This window comes from Salvelinus alpinus, chromosome 31 (assembly GCF_045679555.1).
Source record: "Salvelinus alpinus chromosome 31, SLU_Salpinus.1, whole genome shotgun sequence".
Lineage (NCBI taxonomy): Eukaryota > Metazoa > Chordata > Actinopteri > Salmoniformes > Salmonidae > Salvelinus > Salvelinus alpinus.
This window is the reverse complement of record NC_092116.1, coordinates 15,697,280-15,716,885: the sequence shown is the minus strand read 5'-3', so window position 1 is coordinate 15,716,885 and position 19,606 is coordinate 15,697,280. Positions and strand designations below refer to the sequence as shown.

The window sequence follows — 19,606 nt, the reverse complement described above, 5'->3', positions numbered from 1 at the left end:
CTTTGGTGCGAAAAGTGCAAATCAATCCCAGAACATCGGCAAAGGACCCTTTAAAAAAAAAAAAGACAATTGTATTTTTTACCTTTATTTAACTTCTTATGGCTGAAGGGGCAGTATTGAGTAGCTTGGATGAAAGGTGCACAGAGGTGCCCAGAGTAAACGGCCTGCTCCTATGTCATAGTTGCTAATATATGCATATTATTATTAGTATTGGATAGAAAACACTCTGAAGTTTCTAAAACTTGCAGCCATAAGAAGTTTATTTAACTAGGCAAGTCAGTTAAGAACAAATTCTTATTTTCAATGACGGCCTAGAAACAGTGGGTTAACTGCCTACCTTGTGAAGATGCTGGAGGAAACGGGTACAAAAGTATCTATCCACAGTAAAACAAGTCCTATATTGACATAACCTGCTTCAAAACTGCCATAAAAAAGCCAGACTACAGTTTGCAACTGCACTTGGGGACAAAGATCAAACTTTTTGGAGAAATGTCCTCTGGTCTGATGAAACAAAAATAGAACTGTTTGGCCATAATGACCATCGTTATGTTTGGATGAAAAGGGGGGAAGCTTGCAAGCCAAAGAACACTATCCCAACTGTGATGCACGGGGGTGGCAGCATCATGTTGTGGGGGTGCTTTGCTGCAGGAGGAACTGGTGTACTTCACAAAATAGATGGCATCATGAGGATGGAAAATTATGTGGATATACTGAAGCAATATCTCAAGACAACAGTCAGGAAGTTAAAGCTTGGTCGCAAATGGGTCTTCCAAATGGACAATGACCCCAAGCATACTTCCAAAGTTGTGGCAAAATTTCTTAAGGACAACAAAGTCAAGGTATTGGGGTGGCCATCCCAAAGCCCTGACCTCAATCCCATAGAAAATGTGTGGGCAGAACTGAAAAAGTGTGTGCGAGCAAGGAGGCTTACAAACCTGACTCAGTTACACCAGCTCTGTCAGGAGGAATGGGACAAAATTCACCCAACTTATTGTGGGAAGCTTGTGGAAGGCTACCTGAAATGTTTGACCCAAGTTAAACAATTTAAAGGCAATGCTACCAAATACTAATTGAGTGTATGTAAACTTCTGACCCACTGGGAATGTGATGAAAGATATTAAAGCTGAAATAAATCGTTCTCTCTACTATTATTCTGACATTTCACATTTGTAAATATAGTGGTGATCCTAACTGGCCAAAGACAGGGAATTTTTACTCGGATTTAATGTCAGGAATTGTGAAAAACTGAGTTTAAATGTACTTGGCTAAGGTGTATGTAAACTTTCGACTTCAACTGTATATGTGTGTGTGGTTGTTTGTATGCATATATATATGTATGTGTATGTGTGTGTGTGTGTGTGTGTGTGTGTGTGACTGCCTTTCAGAAAGTAGATGGAAATGTGTTGTATTGCTTGTGTCTCTGATCCTCTCTGCTTCTTCCTTCCATTGTCTGTCTCTGGTCCTTGCCCTGGGATATAGACCCAGACACATTGTATGGCTCTGGTCCTTGCCCTGGGATACTATAAAACCAGACACATTGTATGGCTCTGGTCCTTGCCCTGGGATATAGAACCAGACACATTGTATGGCTCTGGTCCTTGCCCTGGGATACTATAAAACCAGACACATTGTCACGGTCGTGTGGAGAAACGGACCAAGGCGCAGCGTGCTCTGAGTTCCACATCTCTATTTAGGTGAAACTTTCAAAACAAAAAGGAAACAAACACCGAACCGTAACATCAGAGGCGCACATGCACTAACTCAAAACAAGATCCCACAAAAAAACAGTGGGGAAATGGCTGCCTAAATATGATCCCCAATCAGAGACAACGATAAACAGCTGCCTCTGATTGGGAACCATACCAGGCCAACATAGACATAAAACAACCTAGATAACCCACCCTAGTCACACCCTGACCTAACCAACATAGAGAATAAAAGGCTCTCTATGGTCAGGGCGTGACACACATTGCATGTCTCTGGTCCTTGCCCTGGGATACTATAAAACCAGACACATTGTATGCCTCTGGTCCTTGCCCTGGGATACTATAAAACCAGATACTATGGAATTAGACTGAGACAGCCAACCAAATGTATCTCACTAAGCGCTCACACACTTTTCCATAGTTTTCTGTCAATTTCTTTTCTATATCCTAACATGGCACCCTATTTCCAAATACACTATTTAGGTGAACAGGATATAGCCCAAGAGATGTGTACTGTCACGCCCTGACCTTAGAGAGCCTTTTTTATATGTCTATTTGGTTTGGTCAGGGTGTGATTTGGGTGGGCATTCTATCTTCTTTATTTCTATGATTTGTGTTTCTATGTTTTGGCCGGGTATGGTTCTCAATCAGGGACAGCTGTCTATCGTTGTCTCTGGTTGGGAATCATACTTAGGCAGCCTGTTTTGCCACCTTAGGTTGTGGGTCGTTGTTTTTGTTAGCTCTGGTGAGCCTTCAAGACGTTACGTTCGTTGTTCTTTTGTTGTTTTGTTTGGTGTTCGGGTTTTTAATAAAGAAGCATGAACACGTACCACGCTGCACCTTGGTTACAGAACATCCCACCACAATAAGACCAAGCAGCGTGGTAAGGAGGACTGGACATGGGAGGACATCCTGGACGGCAAAGGATCCTGGATGTGGGAGGAGATCCTGGCCGGAAGGGATTGACTCCCATGGGAACAGGTGGAAGCAGCTCGGAAGGTGGAGGCAGCTAGAAAGGGGGCCCAGCGTTACGAGGGGACACGGCTAGCACGGAAGCCCGAAAAGCCATTCCCCCCCAAAAAATTTGGTGGGGCACACGAGGAGATTGCGCGCTGTGTCTCCGGTGCGTGTCCACAGCCCAGTACGTCCTGTGCCAGCACCACGCAGTTGCCGGGCTAGGGTGAGCATCCAGCCAGGAAGGGTGGTGCCAGCTCTACGTTCCAGACCTGAAGTGTGCCTCCCCGGCCCAGTATATCCTGCGCTGGCTCTACGCACAGTGTCTCCGGTGTGCTCTCACAGCCCAGTGCGTCCTGTGCTAACGCCCCGCAGTTGCCGGGCTAGGGTGAGCATCCAGCCAGGACGGGTTGTGCCAGCTCTGCTCTCCAGACCTCCAGTGCGTCTCCACGGCCCAGTGATGATCCATGGCACGAAGCCTCCAGTGATGATCCATGGCACGAAGCCTCCAGTGATGATCCATGGCAGGAAGCCTCTAGTGATGATCCATGGCACGAAGCCTCCAGTGATGATCCATGGCACGAAGCCTCCAGTGATGATCCATGGCACGGAGCCTCCAGCGGCGGTCTCCAGTCCGGAGCCTCCAGAGACGGTCTCCAGACCGGAGCCTCCAACGACAGCCTCCAGTCCGGAGCCTCCAGCGACGGCCTCCAGTCCGGAGCCTCCAGCGACGGTCCCCAGTCCGGAGCCTCCAGTGACGGTCCCCAGTCCGGGGTTTGCAACGAGGGTCCCCAGTCCAGGGCCTGCAAAGAGGGTCCCCAGTCCGGGGCCCGCAGCGAGGGTTCCCAGTCCGGGGCCCGCAACGAGGGTTCCCAGTCCGGGGCCCCCAACGTGTTCGGTTTTTAATAAAGAAGCATGAACACGTACCACGCTGCACCTTGGTCTCATCCTTCCGACGAGTGTTACATGTACTGTGGTCATTGGCTAGCTGTCGTCTCTCTCCAGCCAATGCAATGTCAGTAGAGAAATACTGCTGGAGTTGTTGGGAAACTTTTAACTTCCTTTGTGGTTTTAGTGACAAATGGAACGGTTGTATGAAGTGACAACAGGGCTTCATTCAATTGGACCTGGTTATTTTTCCTCCTTGTATTACACCGTTACTACCCAGAATGCATTTCACGTTAATAGATGCATAATACATGGCATAGCTTCTCTCATCTCATTCGTCAACACCCTATAAATCCATTTCCTGAATTATCATTATCCATTTCCCTAAATGTGGGCAGTTGGCGGGCATCATAGTCAGAGCTGTGGCGACGGCAGCGGCAACGGCAAGAAAATAGTTTGTTTTAAAGTGTCACCACACCCATGTCTATATGAATGATGAAGGAGTCTTTCACAGCGAGATATGATTGATGGTCCCACTAAATATGCCCATGAGGATGTGGGCTCTGCCTGCCTCTCTCCCCATTACTCTTACTCAAACGGGGCCACCAAGAGCAGACATGGTCATTTGATGCAATTTATCTGCGCACTTATCGTAATTATGAATATGTGATGAAAGATGCACCTGGAGCTTTTTATGCCTCCGGTGTGTGTGTGTGTGTGTGTGTGTGTGTGTGTGTGTGTGTGTGTGTGTGTGTGTGTGTGTGTGTGTGTGTGTGTGTGTGTGTGTGTGTGTGTGTGTGTGTGTGTGTGTGTGTGTGTGTGTGTGTGTGTGTGTGTGTGTGTGTGTGTGTGTGTGTGTGTGTGCGTCTGTGTGTGTGTGTGCGTGTGTGTGTGCATCTTCCTCCTGAAAGCTACTGCAGCAGGTCTCTAAACTTTTGTTATAGGAACAGAGATGGGGGGGGTTGTGCTGGCAGAAATGGCTGTGGTTAACATCAGCTTCTGGTATAGCACTGATACAGGTATTGTTATTGAGGTAAGAACAGGTAGCTTGTTGTTAGGTGTTATTTCATCAGCAGCTTCTGTTGCCATGGATATAAATGTTGCAGATTAAAATATTAACGCTAGTAGAAATCTATGTTGGTGGGTGTATTAACAGCTGTAGGCTGTGATTGTGGGAGCAAATACAATATGAGCTGCAGTAGCAAGATTACTGGATTGTATTAGGTAGAAAAAAGAATGATTGCAGTAGTGTAAAGTACTTAAGTAGAAAGTAGTTTTTTGGGTTATCTGTAGTTTACTATTTATATGTTTGATTACTTTTACTTCACTACATTCCGAAATAAAATAATGTACTTTTTACTCCATACATTTTCACTGACACCCAAAAGTACTCATTACATTTTGAATCCTTAGCAGGACAGGACAATGGTCCAATTCACACACTTTTTTTTTTACCCTGATTACACCAGGTAAGTTGACTGAGAACACATTCTCATTTACAGCAACAACCTGGGGAAGAGTTACAGGGGAGAGGAGGGGGATGAATGAGCCAAATGTAAACTGGGGATCATTATTTTATTTATTTTATTTTTATTTTACCGTTATTTTACCAGGTAAGTTGACTGAGAACACGTTCTCATTTGCAGCAACGACCTGGGGAATAGTTACAGGGGAGAGGAGGGGGATGAAAGAGCCAATTGTAAACTGGGGATTATTAGGTGACCGTGATGGTTGAGGGCCAGATTGGGAATTTAGCCAGGACACCGGGGTTAACACCCCTACTCTTACGATAAGTGCCATGGGATCTTTAATGACCTCAGAGAGTGAGGACACCCATTTAGCATCCCATCCAAAAGACAGCGCCCTACACAGGGCAATGTCCCCAATCACTGCCCTAGGATATTTTTTTTAGACCAGAAGATGGGTGCCTCCTACTGACCCTCCAACACTACTTCCAGCAGCATCTGGTCTCCCATCCAGGGACCAACCCTGCTTAGCTTCAGAAGCAAACCAGCAGTGGGATCCAGAGTGGTATGCTGCTGGTGTTGGAGTGTACCTCTGGCTATCCATAAGAAAAACAAAATGGTGCCGCCTGGTTTCCTTAAAATAAGGAATTAGAAATTATTTATAATTTTACTTTTGATACTTGAGTATATTTCAAAACAAATACTTTTACTCAAGTAGTTTTTACTGGGTGACTTTCACCTTTACTTCACTCATTTTCTGTTAAGGTATCTTCTTTTTCCACCACTGAATGAACCTGGAAATGAATCTATGTCATACCGATACACTTTGAGTTATTTGAGCTATTTTACCAGTATAATGAACAATGTCAGCAGCACATCCAATACTGTTATCTCCTGATATTCTGTCTGAATGGCCTTGTACTGCTGTGAATAGGTCAACTAAACTGGAACAAGCATATTTACCAAAGCAAATTTAAATTAAACCATCTCTCTCCAGTGTGTCTCAGTAGACAGACAGGATGATTTGGTTAAGCACCATCTCGCTCTCCAGTGTGTATCCGACAGACAGACAGGCTGGTTTGGTTAAGCAGCGTCTCGCCTCAGCGCTTTATTGACGTTGGTCGTGAAGGCGTGATGCGCGCTCCTCTTTTATTAAGAGTATGAATCTCTCCTAATGAAATAACTCTGTCATCCCTTACCTACCCTGCCACGCCACAGCCACGCAATTCCCACTCATCCCTCCCTCCTTCTCTCTCTCTCGCTTTGCTTCTCTACCTCTCATTTCCCTCGTTTGCTTCTCTCTTTCTCTCTCCATCTCTTGTTGTATGCTAGGTCTTTCTCGTTCAATCTATCTCTCTCTTTCCTCTCACTCCCTCTGTCTTGCTTCCTTATATCTCTCCCTCTATCTTCCTCTCTCTCTTTCTTCCCTCTCTCTTTCAGCAGAGAAAAGTAATGCCTTGTTATCCCCTGCTGATTGGTTGATATATGGCATTATTAAGAGGGATCCAAACCACATAACTCACTACGCATCCACGGACTGGGACGATTGAGAGAAAGAGAGAGAAAGAGAGAGAGAGATGAAGAGAGAGACAGAGAGAGAGAGAATGTATAGAAAGACAAGCAAATGAAAGAGAGACAGAAAAGACAAGCCAGAGAGGAGACCAGACAGGAGAGATGGAGAAAGAAAGAGAAAGAACGCCAGAGAGGTTCCACGTAGAGTGAAGTCCATCTGTGGGCATCAGCGTGTGTGTGACGGCTCCAGTCCTTGGCAAGCCTGCCTCACCCCTCTGCCCCCTGCCAACCCCATTCCTTTAGATGTGTCCGTCACTTCCATGCTCTGGGAAGGGACCTGCCAGCATTCATACATCCATCTCAGACCGCACGCACGCGTGCATGCACACACGCACACGCATACACACACGCACGCACACACATCCATCTCAGACCTCTCTGCTTTCAGTTACCACACACAGCCCAGGAAAAGAAACCAATGGGAATGGGTCAAGTTGTCAGATGTGAGACACTGGGGAATATTGTGACTTAAATGGGTGAGATGAATGAATATATTCATGTTTGGTACAGTCTCTTACTACTAGACTTCCTTTGAATGGCAAAAGTTATGTTTCTGAAAACGGGCCTGAACATAACCCTGACTCTCTCTCTCTCCCCTCTCCCTTCTTCCCTCTTTCTCCCCTCCCCTCCTCTCTCTCAGCCCCTCCCCTCCTGTGTGTGACTGTGGGTGGCTTTCTCATCCGCTCACGACTCCAGTGGCCGCTTGGCTTGGCTTATTCCCCCTTGCTTCTCACCCAGAATGTTAAAACATCATGTGCAGTCCTGAAGGGGCCTAATCCTGGATCGATGGCTCCTCTCTCTATCAGGCCGCGGTGACGCCTGCGGCTGGGTGGGGCTGTGTGTGTGTGTGTGTATCTGTGTGGTGTGTGTTTGTGTGTGTGTGTGTGCGTACATGCAACGTGTGTGTGGTGTGTGTTTGTGTGTGCGTACATGCAACGTGTGTGTGTGTGTGTGTGGTGTGTGTTTGTGTGTGCGTACATGCAATGTGTGTGTGTGTGTGTGTGTGTGTGTGTGTGTGTGTGTGTGTGTGTGTGTGTGTGTGTGTGGTGGGGGAGTGGTAGAGCAGTGGTGCCGCTGCAGTGTTTAGCATACGGAACCAGGGAGGTTCAGCAGGGCCAGCCTGACAGCTCGTCCAGCCCAGGCAGGACAGACTCAGGAGGGGGAAGCTCTCTTCGGCTGGCCCCTGCCCTCTCCAGAACCCCTAGATGTCCTGCTGAACACAGCCCAGTCTGACTGACATGCTCCCCCGGCTCCACACCACTTGCAGCAGCTACTGCTGTGTTTAACCTTGACTGGAGGGGGAGTGAGTGTGTGTGTGAGTGTGTGTGTGTGTGTGTGTGTGTGTGTGTGTGTGTGTGTGTGTGTGTGTGTGTGTGTGTGTGTGTGTGTGTGTGTGTGTGTGTGTGTGTGTGTGTGTGTGTGTGTGTGTGTGTGTGTGTGTGTGTGTGTGTGTGTGTGCTTGACCGCTTGTGTAATGTGTGTCTATAGACAGTGTTTTGTAATATTGCGTAAGATCCACTGTCATGAGAAGTGCTGCTTCTGTCCAGTACAGAAGCAGCTTGAAAGTGTAGTCTGAGGCTTAATTTGGGATTAGAACTGTACTCCAGAACAAGCAAATTGTTGAACTCTGACCCTGTGTGTCTGATGTTTGACCACCCACTGCCGATGAGGCGCAATCTTTTACTCGTTATTGGATCCAATCGCATTCCAGGGGCCACAACCTTCACCCAACATTTAACGGCGTTGTGTCACCAACTGGACGTTTCCACATTGCGTAAACGTTCCTGACACGTTCTGTGTTAGTCCGGGCCTTTCATGATTTAACAGATGTTACTGTACAGGAATCTCCCTAACTATTCCCAGGAAGGAAACGGTTAAACCCTTAGCAGCCACACACAACTGTACAAGTGATATCTTTTTCCTCCCTGTACTCAAAGGCCAAGGTATCAGAAGCCCTGTTTCACCAGATGCCCCGATACTACCGTACCCTCATGCATATTTGATGTTGCTCATTAAATCTGGATTGTAGTGGCACTTAAGTATTCTGACATTCCCTGTGATCCATGTGATACAGTATTTTCCCTGCTAATGGTCTAATGTGAAGGATCCTCTCTGCTGTGGGGCACATGAAAACAGAAAACAACACACTGTTGTCCATGTCGACCACATGTCACGGATTGTGCGGGACAGTCCCGCATTTTGTCCCTTTGTCCCACAAATTCAAACATCGCTGATTGAGAAGTGTTATTCGATTTGTCCCGTATTTCAGTCAGACATTCCAACCTGTCTCCTGCGTTCACGTTGCGTTTATGAAAATTGTTGTCGAGATCTGATATTCTGCGCAGCGCAAGACGTCATAGGCCTATCGCCGACCAATCCCATTTCTCAAATCCTTTCAGGCTAAATTAAATTCCAGCTAAACTCGGAGAGGACTGTTAGCCTAACTACTTACAAAAAAGCACACTTCTGATGAAGAGCTATAAACGTAAGAACAGCCAGATATGTTTCCGTATCCACATATTCCCAGATTTTCAGAAAACAGCCACACATGTAGTTTCTCGTTTCTGCATCACCAAATGTTGCACGAGGCAAATGAGTAGCTAGGTGTGCTTCAATTAGCTTGTTCAGAGCAGCGGGAGCAGGGGTGTCCAGAGCAGCGGGAGCAGGGGTGTCCAGAGCAGCGGGAGCAGGGGTGTCCAGAGCAGCGGGAGCAGGGGTGTCCAGAGCAGCGGGAGCAGGGGTGTCCAGAGCAGCGGGAGCAGGGGTGTCCAGAGCAGCGGGAGCAGGGGTGTCCAGAGCAGCGGGAGCAGGGGTGTCCAGAGCAGGGGTGTCCAGAGCAGCGGGAGCAGGGGTGTCCAGAGCAGCGGGAGCAGGGGTGTCCAGAGCAGCGGGAGCAGGGGTGTCCAGAGCAGCGGGAGCAGGGGTGTCCAGAGCAGCACGCCGCTACTTCTCACAGTGGTGCTCCTTTAGTACAGTTAGATCAAAGCTGAATCAATGTCTTGGAAGATCACAATGATATATTTGTATTCAGAACCAATTCTAATAGCGTAGTATAATGTTACTGTTACACCAAAAACACCAGCTCATTTCTTGAGATTTTAGGATAGTTACTTGAATAGTCCAGCGCACGCAACTAGGCAAAATGTGCTTTGATTGAACAAAATACAGGAGGGCTATATAGTTTGTTAACACTATTATTTGACAGTAAATTGTGAAAATGTATAATTCACAATTGACAGTGATGAAATGAGATATCTTTAACTTGTGGGGCAAGGCACTTAGCCCTCATATTAATGCCTAAGTTTGTTTTTTTACAGACACCCGCTGACAAAAAAAAATATATATTTTAATGTAGGCTACACTGTTCCACAAAATGTTCCTGTTGTCCCGCATTTGGGTATTTTAAATGTGGTAACCCTACTGTTGTCCTGTATCGTTAGCTAGCACACTGGAACAAGGTGCTACACATTTCCTGTATTTCCCTGCTCTTGGACGGTCTAAAGTGAGGGACTGTCTTGTGTGGAGCACAGAAAAAAGAAACCAACAACGGCTGTCCCCTGCTGTCAACAGGAAGCTAGATGCTACACATTATTTTCCTGCTCTTTGGAGGTTCTAAGTGAAGGATTTGATCTGTTGTCAGGCAGGGTAAACAACTGCTGTTGTCCCATAGGGTTAGCTAGCATACTAGCACACTAGCTGTCAACCGGAAGCTAATACACACAACAAGAGGCTGCAAATGCAGCAGATAAGCTCACAGTTCATGTAAGATATAAATCCCAGCTAGCTCGACAAAAAACTTTTCTGCCTCAGAACATATTCTGAAAACAACAAAACAGAGCACCACAGTAGATGGAAAATGGTGTCCCGGGTCATGCAACTTTTAGTAGCTCAGTAAAGTGTTTCTTTGTCTTTCTCGCCTTCTATCTGTCTTTCGCTCTCTCTCTCTCTCACTCCTCTACCCAAACAGAGCAGCACAGTCTCACATGCTATCCATCTTTAATGAAGCATTCTCCATGCTAGGCAATAGACACACACACACACCCTACCTTCCTCACAGTAGAGGCTGTCCCTTTTTAAGCAGGCACCTTACAAGGTCCCATCAATCAGAAGGCCACTGTAGACACAGACGGTGCCTTTCAGTGTAAATAGCAGGGCTCTCATGCATTAGGGGGACACAAAGTTCTCTCCCTTAGTAACTGTTTGTTCACCAGTAAAAAGGAGCACTCTGCACACTGTCATTTACATGCAGTCTGCTCCAGAATGTGTCCATAATAACAACACCTTAAAGGAAAATTCTGAACCAAAACTATTTGGCATTTGTTTTATAAGTCATTAGTCCGAATGAAATGACATAAATACAGCCGGTATGATGCATTTTGCATCATATAATGCAAAATACATAATACTACCCTTACAACAAAGATTGCCGTTTTGAAACTGCAGTAAAAGTGTACTGCAGTTATACAGCAATCTGACTGCATTTTTCTTCTTCATAAGGGCAGCTGTATTTCTGTATTTTGAAAGTTATACATCTTGAAAACGTGATTGCTGACAAGCAAAACATTTTTGGAACTATATCAACAATGGACTAATAAAGCAAATCCCAAAAGATCGTTTTTGGGAGGAGTTTTCCTTTAAGGTCTTTAAAGACCTGATATTAAAATATAGGTGGAAGTTGGGAGGAAATAGATTGCAGTGTGCAGAATCTTTCTTTGACTGCTGGACATCAACCTTAAAATCCACCACCTGCTTAAAGCCATGTCTCGCACACGCACACGCACACACGCACACACACACACACACACACACACACACACACACACACACACACACACACACACACACACACACACACACACACACACACACACACACACACACACACACACACACACACACACACACACACACACACACACACACACACACACACACACACACACACACACACACACACACACACACACACACACACACACGTTCCCAGATGATGTGTTTGTGTAGGATAGGACAGCATGCAGTATGAGGCCACACACATATGTTGGTTGCCGTGGTACCTGTGTGGTGTTAACCCTGTCCTGTTCTCTCCATCTGCAGAGCCCCAACTGAAAGGCATCGTCACAAGACTCTACAACCGGCATGGCTTCTACCTCCAGATGCTTCCGGATGGCACCATGGACGGCACAAAGGACGAAAGCAGCTCCTTCTGTAAGTCTGTCTGTCTGGTTCACATCTGTCTGGCTGGCTGGCTCACACCTGTCTGTCTCCCTATAACCCTGCTGTCCATCTCTGAGTCTCACACCTGTCTGTCTGTCTGTGTTCACTGTTCCTATAACCTTCCAGGGACGGTTATGCACCTGTCTGTCTGCGTCTGACAGTCTGCTGTCCTCAACCCCTGGCTGTGCTATCCCTCTGTCTGCCCATCTGGAGTGTCAGTTAGACAAGTCTAAAACAGCTGAAAGACACTTTCTCCCTGTTATCCACATAGCTCTGGTTCCTCACAGATCTTCCCCAGGTAGCACGGTAGTTAGCCCCAGCGAGTAGTCTTCCTGCTGGATCAATTATCCGGGTGTAGGGTGAACATGCTGATCTTGGGTCATTCTAGCATTTTCTTCACTAATGGCTAAGTTTAGGATTGGGGGAGGGGGAGCTGATCCTGAAACTGTGAGTAGGGGAAACTTCACTCACCTGCTGAGTAGTCTCTCTGCTGGGTGTATTACCTTCAGTCAGGGTTTTCACCTGAATGATCACTGACCAAAAGATACAGTATCCCCCGTCCTCTACGGCCCACTGGTCTCTCCTGTACCAGATCATTATAATGTGAGACCTGCTTATGTTAGGACTTTTAGTTTGAAGGAGGGTAGGGTTTTCACCTGGGTGATCACTGAGCAGAACATACCTTCCCTTCCTCTGGGACCACTGGGCTCTCATACAACAGATCAATAGAGCATTATAGGATACCCACGATGTGTTGATGCCGCACTTCCCACTAGCTTACAGTGAAATACCTTACGGTGAAAAGGTATAACGCTAGCATAATTTGTAATGAGGAAAGTCATGCTTACTGTAGATCCCAAGGCACTGTGATTATCTAGTGATACGCAAAGCATGCTGTTCCTTTCCCAAAGGGGGGATGTAATGTTGAGGGTCATTATGTAATGCCATGTAACTCTTCACAGTATGTATTGCGTTATGAAAATCTACACTTCGTATTGGCATAGTGTGAATGCTTTTTAGACAGTACGTATTTTTAGACAGTAAGCGTGGACACATTATTTCATAAGGTTTTGTGAGTCTTAAATCTGAAATATATTGTACAACTAACTCCCTTTAGCCAGTGTGGGTGATTTTTAGGTAGGGACAGTATAGAGAGTAAATCAGTGCGTAACAAAACAGGGCCCGGTTGGGGTATTAAGTCATTTATTTCGAGATTGGAGGTCAGGCATGAAGTGTTTGTGAATGTGAGCTACCGTTAATTTGATAACTATAATTCCCTCAAACCTTACATCAGTCTCACTGCTACTGTAAGCGCTTTGTAAGGGAAACAGGGGAGATACAGAAGGTGGGAGAGAGAAGGGGGTAAAGAGAGAGAGAGAGAGCGGTGAAGTGAGAGAGAAAAAGAGAGAGAGAAATTGACGAATGGAGGGAGATCTGGAATGTACAGTACAGGATTTATAAATTGTTCACTTTTCATTCAAGGCAGATTATTTATTAATTCCCGCAGCACGGTGGAATTGTGGAGTGATTGACATCATTGTAATTACGTATCAATCTACAGCACAAGCATCTACCCCACTGCACAGAATATTGATTGGGAGACATTAGTGGTTTTTGTGTGTGTGTGTGTGTGTGTGTGTCTGTGCAAAGTGTGTGCGTACATGTTTATGTACGTGTTTGAGCATGTATGTTTGAGATCTGGAATGACCCTTACAGTATTTACTGTAGCCCATAACAGAATGACAGGCCTTTTCCCTACGGAGAGAGCAGAGATACAGAATGACAGAATGACAGGCCTTCTCCCTATGGAGGGAGCAGAGATACCCCATAACAGAATGACAGAATGACAGGCCTTCTCCCTATGGAGGGAGCAGAGATACCCCATAACAGAATGACAGAATGACAGAATGACAGAATGACAGGCCTTCTCCCTATGGAGGGAGCAGAGATACCCCATAACAGAATGACAGAATGACAGGCCTTCTCCCTATGGAGGGAGCAGAGATACCCCATAACAGAATGACAGAATGACAGAATGACAGAATGACAGGCCTTCTCCCTATGGAGGGAGCAGAGATACCCCATAACAGAATGACAGAATGACAGGCCTTCTCCCTATGGAGGGAGCAGAGATACCCCATAACAGAATGACAGAATGACAGGCCTTCTCCCTATGGAGGGAGCAGAGATACCCCATAACAGAATGACAGAATGACAGAATGACAGAATGACAGGCCTTCTCCCTATGGAGGAAGCAGAGATACCCCATAACAGAATGACAGAATGACAGGCCTTCTCCCTATGGAGGGAGCAGAGATACCCCATAACAGAATGACAGAATGACAGGCCTTCTCCCTATGGAGGGAGCAGAGATACCCCATAACAGAATGACAGAATGACAGGCCTTCTCCCTATGGAGGGAGCAGAGATACCCCATAACAGAATGACAGAATGACAGGCCTTCTCCCTATGGAGGGAGCAGAGATACCCCTCATACACATCACAACACAGCCCAGTCTGCTAGGGTTCTGAGTGGCTGACAGACCTGCTGAGTATTCTCTGTCTCGGTCACGCTACAGCTTACACTCCACGCTCTCTCTTTCTCTCCCTTCCCCCCCCTCACTCTCCCTGTCTCTGTCTCTGCTTCTTATCCTCCCGAAGACTCCCACCAGGACCCCCACTGGTTCCCTGACCTCTCCTATATAAAAAAAAGTGTCTGTCCTTACATGTGCTTCTGCATGCTTGTGTGCATGTCCGTGTGCGTGTCCGTGTGCGTGTCCGTGTCCGTGTGCGTGTGTGTGTGTGCGTGTGTGTGTGTGTGGTGTGTGTGTGTGTGTGTGGTGTGGTGTGTGTGTGTGTGTGTGTAATTATGCACCCTACTGCGGCGTATGCTAAGGAGGCCAGTCAGAAAAGGGCCAAATCAGCAGCAAATGGAGATAAATAATTAAGGAGGAAATGGTCAGATTCATATGAGTTCTACAGAGACAGCCTGAGTCCCAAATGGCACCCTATTCCCTATGGGCCCTGGTCAAAAGAAGTGCACTATATGGGGAATAGGGTGCCCTTTTGGATCCACACAGAGTGTCTGGAGTCTTCTGCTGGACCTGTGCCCACAGGCAGGCCTTCCCGGGCTTCCCCTGCCCTCCTCTCTACATTTTGCTAACAAGCCAAACACACACACACACACACACACACACACACACACACACACACACACACACACACACACACACACACACACACACCAACACAGAAACTCTCTCAAAGTACATTTGACCGTTGGAAGTTGTTAAAGGACACTGGGATGGGAGGCCTCCCTCTCCTCTCCTCCCCTTCCTCCTTCCTCTATTCCGCTGCTCTCTTTTCCTCCCTCACTGACAATTAGGCAGAGAGGCTGCTGTTGGCAGAGAACCCTGGGCATTTGGCCCCTGGGCATTTGGCACCTGTCCAGGCGTATTACACACTGCGGCTGCACCGCCCTGCCAGTTAATTGCTAATTTTACCAAATCCGTCCTGTCGGATCGATCCCTGCGACCCCCAGCCTTCAGCTACCCACACAAGTCTCTCGCCCCCAACCCCCGGCCTCCAGCCCCGGGAACTTCTACTTCCAGCGCCCTGACAGACCCCAAACTAAGGCCCCATGGCAAATAGCCCCTGAACCTAGTTCGTGCCCCCAGTCCTGGGCACATTGTCCCAGCCCCATGGCCTCAGATATGGGAAATGTCCACCTAAGGCCCCTTACAGCCCCCAGGGGCCGGGCCACAAGACCCAATTTACACCTTGGAATGAAAGGGGGCGTGGGGGAATACATCCTCCACCATCACCTCTGTCTTGTTTCTACCACTCTGCTCTCCTCTGGAGGAGAAATCGCTTCCTTCCTTCCTCTATGACTTTTGCACATAACATTCTGAGAACCTTATGGTTCTTAGAGCTTGGTGAAAGCGTGGTTATTTTACATACAACCTTCCCACAACATTCTGGGAATGGTGCAGGATACCCAGCTAGCACATAACGTTCTGAGAACCATATGTGTATTAGGTGGGAATTTCAGTAATTCAGTATGCACACTGTGTCCTCATGGTTAAATTTCAAATAATGTTCTCAAATTGTTCTGAGAACTTTAAGAAACAACGTTCTTCTGTGGGAATTTCAGTACTTCAGCATAACATTTTCTACAAGTTTCCTGATGGTTTTATTTAAAGTCATGTTTTCAGAACATTCAGATCATTGATTTCATCAAAAGTGCATTACAAGATCGCAATTGGATATCAAGAAATTGGGGGTAAAATACAAAAAAAAGGGCGTTACTGTCGCTCTGAAATACAATGACATTTCAAAAGTAGGCAAATAATTAGTACGAAAATCTTTTGTCATCATTTTGATGTCACCAGATGAACTTTAGATGGAGTATAATGTTAGCTAGCTAGCTAAAATTGAGGGTAGACCACCACATTTTAACTAGCTCACGTTAGCATTGCTAGCTATTTTTAACAACATTGTCATCTGTCTAAAGTAAATTTGACTACATGATAATGATGGCAAAGTTGTTTCCTTCTAAATATCAGCCTACTTTAACGATGTCATCATATTTCCAGGACACTATAGTGTAATTAAGACTAAACAGCCAATAGCCTCCATCCTGAATGACTGGGCTTATCACGACTTTTTGGCACCACTATGGCGCCGCTGGCAGAGGGAGGCTTTGGAACGTTCATAACAATGGCGCGATGTGACCGGGTGAAGGAGGTGCAACTTATGAAAACAAAACTCTGACTATCCTCTATCTTGTTAAGTGTGTTCAGGTGTGTTGGCCACGCCCACTAATTGGCCACACCTGATTTGAATGACTGACTGTTTCCTTTGAAATGGGGCCTGTTTGAATAAATTAAAATGTAAAACTTTGTGGACTAATTCCATCGATAGCAAACAGAAGATCATTGGTTCAAATCTCACTGATACTGTGCCACAACAAATAAATTAATGTGTTTGTATGATTAATGCCTAAGCAAATTAATTTCCATGTGTCATATTGTATTTTTCACATGCGCCGAATACAACAGGTGTAGACCTTACAGTGAAATGCTTAGTTACAAGCCCTTAACCAACAATGCAGTTTTTTTTTTAAGTCAGACATTTTTTGCTAGAAAAAAAAATAAATAATAATAATAATAATGAGACTATATGCAGGATGTACCGGTACTGAGTCAATCTGCGGAGGTACAGGTTAGTCGAGTTAAATTGAGGTAATATGTACATGTAGGTAGGGGTAAAGTGAATATAAATAGATAATAAACAGCGAGGAGCAGCAGTGTAAAAAAGGGTGTCAATACAAATAGTCTGGGTATCCATTTGATTAACTGTTTAGCAGTCTAATTGCTTGGAGGTAGAAGCTGATATGGAGGCTTTTGGACCTAGACTTGGCACTCTGGTACTGCTTAACTAACGGTAGCAGAGAGAACAGTCTACGGCTAGGGTGGCTGGAGTCTTTTTTAGGGCCTTCCTCTGACACTGCCTAGTATATAGGTCCTGATGTCAGGAAGCTTGGCCTCAGTGATGTACTGGATCGTACAAACTACCCTCTGTAGCGCTTGCAGTCGGATGCCGAGCAGTTGCCATACCAAGCGGTGACGCAACCAGTCAGGATTCTCTTGGTGGTGCAGCTGTAGAACTTTTGGAGGATCTGAGGACCCATGCCAAATATTTTATTCTCCTGAGGGGAAATAGGAGTTGTTGTGCCATCTTCACGACTGCCTTGGTGTGTTTGGACAATGATAGTTTGTTAGGGATGTGGACACAAAGGAAGCTTTCAACCCGCTCCACTATAGCCCCGTCGATGTGAATGGGGGCGTGCTCGGCCCCCCTTTACCTGGAGTCCACAATCAGCTCTTTTGTCTTGCTCACGTTGAGGGAGAGGTTGTTGTCTCTGACCTCCACCCTGTAGGCTGTCTCATCATTGTTGGTGATCGTCGTTGTTGGTGACCGTTGTGTTGTAGGCAAATGTAATGACGTTGTTGGAGTCGTGCATTGCCACGCAGTCGTGGGTGAACAAGGAGTACAGGAGGGGACTAAGCACACACCCCTTAGGGGCCCCCTATGTTGAGGATCAGGATCAGGATCAGGATCAGGATCAGGATCAGGATCAGGATCAGGATCATGGAAGATGTGTTGTTGCCTACCCTTATCACCAGGGGGCTGCCCGTCAGGAAATCCAGGATCCAGTTGCAGAGGGAGGTGTTTAGTTCCAGAGTCCTTAGCTTGGTGATGAGCTTTGAGGGCACTGTCTGTGCTTGTTCAAAACAGTTAACCCAAAATAAGCTGGCAGTGTTATTAAAAGTCTAATTGAAATATGTTCTCAGAACATTATTTAATTACCTTCAAGTAACGTATCATTTCCTTTCTCAGAACATTAATAACACCTCCCAGAAAAAGTATCAGGGAACCATGGTAAAACGTTCTCAGAACCGGCAACATCGTCACTTCTGTTTTCAGAATGTTAAAAAAAACATTCAGTTTTACTGGTTATTTTGGGCTTCATTCCCTAAATAAATAAAGGTTAAATAAAACAAATAATTATAATAATTCCCAGAGCCAATGGGAAACCAAAAACAGATGTTCCCCCAAGGAAACAAATGTGCTAGCTGGGCCTCAATTGCACTGTGTGTCAGTAGTATCCCTACACCTAGGCAAAGAGGAAGGAAGGAAAGAAGGAAGGAAAGACAGAAGGAAAGAAAGAAAGAATGAAAGAAGGATGGAAGGAAGGTAAAGAGCAGAGGAACAGACAGCAGAGGAACAGATGGGAAGACAGGGAAGAGGGAGCGAGAGGAGGGATGAGAGATGAGAGAAAGAGGAGATCAAGGGAGGAGGGACTGTGGTGCCAAAGGAGCAGCTGGTGATCCACTGATGGCCGTTCAATCACTGTGTCTCCCCCCTCTGGTGGGAGGTCAGAGAGGCTGGATATTTCTCTCCCTCTCTCTTTCAGAGAGTTATGTAATAGGGGTAATGAGGGAAAGGGGAGGGGGGGAGGAATGGAGGGAGGGAGAATCCAGATTTTGGACACCTCTTCTCTGACCAGCTGGACTGACCAGTGGGTTGACATTGTGACATGGCTGTGTGTGTGAGAGAGCTTGACCTCCACTTGAGATACATGAAGGAGGGAGGAGAAAGGGGGAGGAGAGGAGGAGGATGCCTTAATACTGTAGCAATAGAGGAGGGACTCTCACAGCCTACAGAGAAAGGTAGGAGGGAGAAACAGACCGGAAAATGAAATAGAGAGATGGAGAGAGAAAACAAATGTGAGACAGAGAGAAACAGAAGAAAGAGAGACAAGGAGGGTAAGAGGTTGTGAGAATAGTTTATTGAGAGGCAGAGAAAAAAACGGAGACTGAAAAACAGAGATCTAGAGAGTAGCAGAGGAAGATGAAAAACAAGAAAGTGAGAGATTGGGGTTGAAAGGGTGGTGAAGCGGTGTCAATGGATTTGGCCTGCTTTGAAAATCTCAATCCGTCTGGAAAGGGGCGGAGGAGAAATTGACTTTTGTGTGGACATCCCATCGGAAAGCCATGAGGACCAGTCAGCTTGATTCCCTGCACTTTTATCCCCTCCAATTACTGCTTCTGAAAATCGTTATTCATCCCTTCCAGTTCAGGGATTGGTCTGGTCTGACATCCTCCCTAGAGTAACTCGATCACACACACACACACACACACACACACACACACACACACACACACACACACACACACACACACACACACACACACACACACACACACACACACACACACTCACACTCACACTCACACT

General features: G+C 46.2%; 1 protein-coding gene across 1 annotated transcript in view; it reads left to right on the top strand.

Annotated features, from left to right (window-relative positions):
• fgf11a (fibroblast growth factor 11a) overlaps nt 1-19,606 on the top strand; it is a 117,315-nt gene that overhangs the window by 51,991 nt on the left and 45,718 nt on the right. Inside the window, exon 3 of the mRNA XM_071378212.1 lies at nt 11,684-11,794. Within this exon, the coding sequence (XP_071234313.1) occupies nt 11,684-11,794 (111 nt within the window). The remainder of the gene's footprint in view (nt 1-11,683; nt 11,795-19,606) is intronic.